At 42.7% G+C, this 7,926-nt stretch overlaps 1 protein-coding gene across 1 annotated transcript; it reads right to left on the bottom strand.

Annotated features, from left to right (window-relative positions):
• Positions 1–503: 503 nt before the first annotated feature.
• On the bottom strand, positions 504–7,534 carry NUDT15 (nudix hydrolase 15). Its single transcript, XM_089523193.1, has 3 exons — positions 7,319–7,534; positions 4,216–4,412; positions 504–847 (listed from the first exon to the last, which is right to left on the bottom strand). Exons 1-3 carry the CDS (start codon positions 7,459–7,461, stop codon positions 690–692), a joined length of 498 nt encoding a protein of 165 aa, XP_089379319.1. The 5' UTR covers positions 7,462–7,534; the 3' UTR covers positions 504–689.
• Positions 7,535–7,926: the final 392 nt, after the last annotated feature.

Genomic DNA, 7,926 nt, shown 5'->3' with positions numbered 1-7,926 from the left:
GGATCCCCTGGTCTACTCCGTATACACAACAGGAGACAATTCTGCAAGGGCTGTCGTAGCAGGCCCTCCTCTTGCAATATTGAGCTCATAACAATAATAATAAAATTCCCCTAAACGGACCCTTGGCTACAAGAGCAGTTTAGGAAAGGAAGGTTATACAGCAAAATGTGCCTTTGCCTGCTGAGGCCAGGCTACAGCATAACGATTCTGGTTTGAACATAAATAGACAATTGTTTATTTTTTCACCTAAAGAAACTATGCTGAACTATCTCATAAAAGTTCAGCATGCATTTGTTGCTGTGTAATGATGTATGCTTGTAATAAAAATATAGCTACAGTACTATAATAAGGAATAACAAGATGTAGCTATAGCTATAGAGGCTGATTGCCGAAGTGCAACTTTTTGGAAGTATGATATCTGTGCCAGTTCTGCACAGTGCAGGAAGAGGATAGCCTCCCATATCACAGATAAAACTCAGTCTTTTACAGAGATGCAGTTTTTTATTTCACAAAAAAAATCAGTTGCTATGAAAAAAACAACACCCCACAATGGGTGGAAATCATTCAGCCCTCCAGATGTGGCTGAATTGTAACTCCCAGCATTCCTCACCATTATTACCTAGGGCTGCTGAGATTTGCTGGCCATCTGGAGGGCCATATTGTTTACACCCCTACCCTACATAATAAGTCTAATTTTCATTTGTTACATAAAGGTGATTTCCAGTATATTCCATAAGGTGATTTAGTTCTTCTTTGAAAGGATCGTAACCTTGCTCTTTTAAACAACGTAAAGGCCAGAACAGCTGATCCGGTGAAGGAAACTCTTTCCACTTTACCCATTCCCAACCTGCAAAGAAGAGAAGAAAGGATTCAACATAAGATGCCAATTAAATTACAACAAAGGCTGTTGCTAGATGATTTTATCCCTGGAACCAAGAATTTATAAATCCAGATCCTACAATAAATATGTTAAATTGTGGTGGAGACACCTTCATGAATCCTTTTACCTCAGTACATCAGTAATCAATGAGCTGCTGCAGCAGAGCAGCATACCTAACACTCAGTTGCAAGATTTATTTATTTATTAATACAGTTCTATTCTGTCCTATATCAAAAGATCACAAGGTGGCAACAAATAATAGACTAAAAACATTAAGCACATTAAAAAGTTAAAATGATGTTAAAAGATTAAAACAGCTTTTAAAACCCTGTGCTTAGAATTTGAAGTAAGTTACTCAGGCCCAAAGGCTTTAATAAACAGCCATGAATTTTACTTGGCGCATTAACAAAGCCATTACAGGTGGCAAATTGGTCTCCATGAGGATAATATTAAAAAAACTGAGATGCCACATTTGAAACAGTATTGTTGTGTGGCTTCAAGTGATTTCCAACTTATGGTGAACCTATCATGAAGGTTTATTGGCAATGTGTGTACAGAGGGGTCTCACCTTTACCTTAGCTTACTTGCTGTTCACCGCTATGATCTTTGGAATAGCGGTATATAAATAAAACAAATTATTATTAATTATTAAATTCCTCTGAGTCTGTGATACTGTGACTTGCCCAAGATCACCCAGTCAGTTTCCTTGCTTGATCAGGGATTCAAACTCTGGTCTTCACATAGTCCACTGCTCAAACAACCATGTTGGCTCTCCTGAGACAGTACACTTTCTGTTTATTAGCTGTAACAGCACAGGAAATAAGCCTTGTGATATCAATGTCAAACATTATTAGCTTTCTTGTCTTGTTCATTTTGAAAGGACCGGAACAAATAATGTAAAAGCTGGCCCTTCCAGGTGTGAAGTAGTAAAGGCTGGTAGGCACTAGTCACAGGAAAATGAAGAAAAACTCCATAGATGGATAGTTCCGTCTTTCTTCACATTGGAGTTGTATTATAAGCTTGGTGTGTATATGAATCTAAAAAAATAAGATTGCCATAGGAAACCAGCAGCACCTCATTTCTACTCTTGAAAGTGTTGCTTAAATACTTTTAATTGCTTCAAGATCTTCACTAGGACAATGAGATATCAAAAGAATGCAAAACCGAATTTTAATAACAGTCACATATCTGTTTTCTCTGTATCTCACCAAACTATGAATAAGAAGCACCACTAGAAACTAAGTGGCTTGACAGACCAACCATTAAGGTTGGCCTGGAAGCGTAGTTGGGGCATGGCATCCACACAACCCTTGATGCCATCCAAAAACCTGTTCCAAGTAATTTCCCAGCCCTCCAGAGTGTAGGTGTTGTTTCTGCTGCTGTTATTGCTGTTACTGTACTTACACACCACTCCATTACATGACGCAGCACCAAAGGAGCGTGAAAAAGCCACGTGCCAGCAGCTATGGCGCCCTTTCCAGGGTGGCTCCTTTTTGTGCCACGGAGAAATCAGGGCTGTGGCATGTAGTTGCTGCAGCTTCGATCCATCGCTAAAATGGGTGGTCAGTTGAGCCCCCAAGACACACTTTCATCCCATTCCTAGCCCATTTACTTGCAAGCAAGCCCCTAAAATGCACAGGCCCCATCTGATCTTGCATGCTACTCATACATATAATAATAATAATAATAATTATTATTATTATTATTTGTATCCCGCCTCTCCCTGTATTGGATCGAGGCGGGTAACAACAAACAAAAACAATAAAATCAAACATGAATATCAATAGATAAAAGCATAACAGGACATATTAGATACTAGTTTCCCAATCTCCCTCCCGCCCTAAAATACCATTAAAAACAATTCCCAATAAAATGGTCAATAAAATAAAACGAGATCAAAGTCCGGTGGGTACCACTAAACAAATGGAGGGGAAATTCTGAGGAGATCAGTTTGGGAAGGCCTGCTGGAAGAGATCCGTTTTTATTGTCTTTTTAAAGGTCTCCAAAAATGTTAGATGGTGGATCTCATCCAGCAGGTCATTCCAGATTTTTGGAGTGGCAAGAGAGAATGTCCTCTGGGAAGTCATCTTCAGTCTAGTTCTCTCTAACAGCAGTAGGTTCTTCCCAGAGGGCCTGAGAGTGCAGGAAGGATTGCATGGGAGGAGGCGTTCCCTCGTAAGCTGGACCCAAGCCATGCAGGGCTTTATAGGTAATGACCAACACCTTATACTATGCCCGGAAGCTAATGGGCAGCCGGTGTAGGGATTTTAAGACAGGTGTAATAGAATCAAATTTGGAACTCCCTGTCACCAATCTGGCTGCCATATTTTGGACCAATTGCAGCTTCTGAACGTGGCATGAGGGTTGCCCCATGTAGAGTGCATTGCAGAAATCGAGATGAGAGGTTACCAGGGAGTGTACAACTGTTTCTAGGTTTTCCTGCTCCAGGAAGGGTTGTAGCTGGCAAATCAGCCAAAGCTGATAATGGACACTCTTGGCTGTCGCATCCACCTGGGATGACAGCTGAAGTGACGAGTCCAGGAGCACCCCCAAGCTACGGACACAGTCCTTTAGAGGAAGTGTGACCCTGTCCAGAACTGGAGAGCTTATCACCATACCCGGATTGGGATTGCCTATAGTTAGTACCTCCGTTTTATTTGGATTCAATTTAAGTCTCTTTTCCCTCATCCAATCCATAACTGACTTCCGACAGTCATTCAGAGGAGATCTGCCATCCTTGGTCACTGAAGCAGTCCGAGACATGGAGAAACAAATTTGGGTGTCATCAGCGTACTGATAACACCCCACCCCATGTCTCCGGATGATCTCACCCAGCGGCTTCATGTGAATGTTGAATAGCATTGAGCATTGACTTGACAAGCAGCATGAGGGTACATACAAGTACCACTGTAATTAATGAAGCTTACTCCAAGGTAACTAGCTAAATCATTGCAGCCCTTCATGGCAGGCAATATAAAATTTAGATTTCTGATTTCCACTTTCATATAAGAGAAATTGTGACAGGAGAAACAGAAAACTGATCTTAGAGTCACAGAATACAGAGCTGGAAGGAACCCCAAGGGCCATCTACTTCAACCTCTGCTATACATAAAAATACACAGTTAAAGTGTTCCTGAAAGACAGCTATTGGCTCTCAGAGGTGGGGTGGAATCTAATGAAAGAGAACCCTCCACCTTGAAGTCATCCATTCCATTCTCAAAACAGCTTCTATCATCAGCCAAGTTCCTCCTACTTTTTAGATTGAATCTTTAAAAGTGTACAGAGACTTTTAACTAATTAACATTCAAACTATGAAGATTAAAATAATAGCCCACTTTCATTTTTATCCGGTTCCAGATTTTTTGGTTCAGAGTCATGATTCATATCGACTTCTCCTTTCATTAAGATAGTCACATAGTGGTAATTATTCTTCAGACTAACAGCATTTACAGTGGAAGCAAACCAGATATTTTTAAGGTGTAGAGCTGCTTCTTCCAGGGTCTCTCTTTCTGCACATTCTGTAAAGCTTTCACTAGAGAGAAGAGGGGAAAACATTAAGGAAATATGAAATATTAGTCCTACTAAGGATTTAAAATGATGCCTTATACCTTAAAAGAAGGTCCACTTTATGGACCAGCCAGCAGTTGCTGGATTCGCAAATTGTGACTGTTTCCATCTTGGCGGCTCCTGATTATGTTCAGTGTAAGAAGGATAGGAGAGAGGTGCTTCTCGAATTCTCTTTAAACATACAATAACGTCCAAAATCCACAAAACAGGTGAGCCAACATGGTGGTTTGAGATTGGACTATGACTGTGAAAACCAGAGTTTGAATCCCTGATCAAGCAAGGAAATTGACTGGATGATCTAGGACAGTGATGGTGAACGTTTTAGAGGCCGAGTGCCCAAACTGCAACCCAAGACCCACTTATTTATTGCTAAGTGCCGTGTCCCTCTGGCTTTCTAGTAACAAACTCTGGCAAACTCTGTGCTTCGGCGATGGCACATGTGCCCACAGAGAAGGCTCTGAGTGCCACCTCTGGCATGCATGCCATAGGTTCGCCATCACTGATCTAGGACAAGTCACAGTCTCTCAGCCTCAGAGGAAGGCAAAGTCAAGACTCCTCTGTACACATTTATTGGACCAACCAAAATGCACAAAATACTTGATGCAAGCTTTGGAATCTCCATTGGTTTCTTCATCAGGCAAAGGAATTGAAAATCATACAGGAGAAAGAAAAATATAGTGGAAAAGAAAAGAATGGTCTCTGCCTAAATGGATAGTCCTCTGTACCAGTGCTGTAGATTCAAGTTGACTGAGGTCCAAAACACAGTGCAGAAGTAATCCAGTTTGAGACCGCTTTAACTGCCCTGGTTCAGTGCTAGGGAATCCTGGGAACTGTAGATTGTTGTGGCATCAGAGGCTCTCTGACAGAGAAGGCTCACTGTCTCACAAAAGTACAGTTCTCAGGATTCCCAAGCACTGAGCCAAGGCAGTTAAAATGGTCTCAAAATGGATTATTTCTGCAGTGCATTTTGGACCTGACTTAGACTCAAGTGACTTGACTTGGACAATAAATGTGTCACTGGCTTGACTCAAGTGGTGACTGTTATGTTTTGAGCAACCCACTTGCTGGCCTAAATTCATCCAGAAGCATCAAATGCATTAGACAATGGGGTCTAGTGGTTTAAATCTACTCAGCAGGCTGTCCTGGTGTACATCAGTGGATCTTTCTAAAGCTTTTGAAAAGCTTTAGAAAACATTTAGAAGGACCCTTCACAAGCCTGCCCACACACATCCCACCACCCTCTCTTTTCTGCTAAAAGTTGGCTCCCAGACTTGGGACTTGACTTAGAATCACAGAATTATTGAATCACAGAGTTGGAAGACTCCCCTGCCATGCAGGAAATCTCAATCAAAGTACCCCTGTGACAGATGGCCAACTAGCTTCTGCTTAAAGGCCACTGTCGAACAGCCCTTACTGTCAGGAGGTTCCTCCTAATGTTGAGCCGGAATCTCTTTTCCTGGAGCTTGCATCCATTGCTCTGGGTCCTAGTCTCTGGAGCAGCAGAAAACTATCTTGCTCCCTCCTCAATATGACATCCCTTCAAGTATTGAAACAGGGCTATCATATCACCTCTTAACCTTCTCTTCTCCAGGCTTAACATCCCCAGTTCCCTAAGGTGTTCCTCATAGGACATGGTTTCCAGACACTTCACCATTTTAGTCGCCCTCCTTTGGACACACTCCAGTTTCTCAATGTCCTTTTTGAAATGTAGTGCCCAGAACTGGACACTGGACTTGAGACTTGAGGGGAGAGACTTGAGAGGTGACTTAGGAGTCAAAGAACTTAATATATCACTGCTGTATACCATCATGATGCTGAGAACAACATATTGAAAAAAATATAGGCCTTTGGCTTTGATGTCGCCATTTTTATTTTCTCCTGTATGGTTTTTAACCCCTTTGCGTGATGAAGGAGCCAGTGGAGCTTCCAAAGCTTGCATCATGTATTGTTATTATTATTATTAAGCTTTATTTATAAAGCGCTTTAAATTTACACAGCGCTGTACATACAATCAAATTAAAAATGGATAAAATAAAACAAACCTGCCATTCTAGGTAAAACAATTAGAAGTTAATACATATTCAATTAAAAACAATAAAGTATAGCAAACAAACAGGTTACAATAAGCATACAACAATTGTTTAATGTCTGGGTGGGCCCTATAAAAGTATGCCTGTTTGGTGGATTTGGGATGTTGTTATTGTACTTAGCTGAATGGCCACTAGGGCCACACGTTCCCTTACTCCCAGTGTTCCCCAAACTGTGCTTTTTAAGGGAATTTTGGACTTCATCTCCCAGAATCCCAGACTATTGGCCAACATGGCTGAGGCTTCTGGGAGCTGAAGTCCAAAATCTCTTCAAGGGCACAGTTTGGGGACCACTGATCTAGTCCTTCAGGGTTTTTGGACTTCAGCTCCCAGAAGCCTCAGCCATCTTGGCCAATGAGATGGAATTCTGGGAGCTGAAGTCCCAAACCCCTGAAAGGTCAGAGTTTGGGAATCTCTTAAAGCAGTGCACCCTAAACTGTGCTCGTTAAGGAATTTTGAACTACAACTCCCAGAATACCAGGCTATTGGCCAACATGGCTGAGGCTTCTGGGAAATGAAGTCCAAAACCCCCAGAAAGGTCAGAGTTTGAGAATCTCTTAAAGCAGTGGTCTCCCTAACGGTGCTCTTTAAAAGATTTCGGACTTCATTTCCCAGAATCCCAAGCCATTGACCAACGTGGCTGAGGCTTCTGGGAGCTGAAGTCCAAAATCTCTTAAAGGGCAGTTTGTGGACCTCTGCGTTAGAAACTGGCGATAAGCTCACTGCGCATGTGCGCTGCTTGCGTCCCAGCGGCGTGAGAAGTGACGTCACCGCTTTGCCTTACCCGAATTCCAAGTGTCCTCCGGGGAACTGGAAGGACCCTCGCCCGACAAGGCTCCTCCGCTTGCCCAATAGGACGCAGCCAGGGTGGGCGGGGCTGGTCACGACCACGCCCACCCCGACGCCTGGCCGCGCGCGGTTCTCCATCGTGCGGGGGGAGGGGGGAAAAGGCGGTGGAAGGGCTGCTCTTCTGGCTGTTCCTCTCCGCTCCCTCCGCCACTTGGGATCCCTGACCCGGAAGCACTCCCCCTTCATGGCACTCTTGGCTTTTAAAGAAGCAAAGGGTGACTAAATAATGCAGTTCAACACCACTTTAACTTCCATGGCTCAATGCTGTGGGATTCTGGGGTTTGTAGTTTGTTGTGGCACCAGAGCTCTCTGACAGAAAAGGCTAAATATCTCGCAGAAGTGCAAATCCCAGAATTCCCTAGCATTGCGCCAGGGCAGTTAAAGTGGTGTCAAAAAAACGCAATACACATTTACATCCACATACTTACATACTTTAACATATAACAATTAATATTGGCACACGTTTACATTACAAACTAAACACACAGGAAACAAAAATCAACTTCCAGAGCTCTGTTCTGACATTTCCTGTCCAACTGCCTT

The sequence above is a fragment of the Sceloporus occidentalis genome, unplaced genomic scaffold (assembly GCF_023333645.1).
Source record: "Sceloporus occidentalis isolate IW3139 unplaced genomic scaffold, rSceOcc1.0.p SCAF_4, whole genome shotgun sequence".
Taxonomy (NCBI): Eukaryota; Metazoa; Chordata; class Lepidosauria; order Squamata; family Phrynosomatidae; genus Sceloporus; species Sceloporus occidentalis.
Note: the sequence above shows the minus strand (reverse complement) of the source record. Positions and strands in the feature narration are given on the sequence as shown.

What these genes read in the sequence shown, in the direction of transcription:
- NUDT15 (XM_089523193.1), bottom strand. Translation starts at nt 7,461, where the DNA reads ATGGAGAACCGCGCGCGGCCAGGCGTCGGGGTGGGCGTGGTCGTGACC. An exon ending in GGAGGACACTTGGAATTCGG is followed by an intron (nt 4,413 to 7,318) that starts GTAAGGCAAAGC and finishes TCTTCTCTCTAG; the next exon opens with TGAAAGCTTTACAGAATGTG. An exon ending in GGAACCGGATAAAAATGAAA is followed by an intron (nt 848 to 4,215) that starts GTGGGCTATTAT and finishes TCTTCTTTGCAG; the next exon opens with GTTGGGAATGGGTAAAGTGG.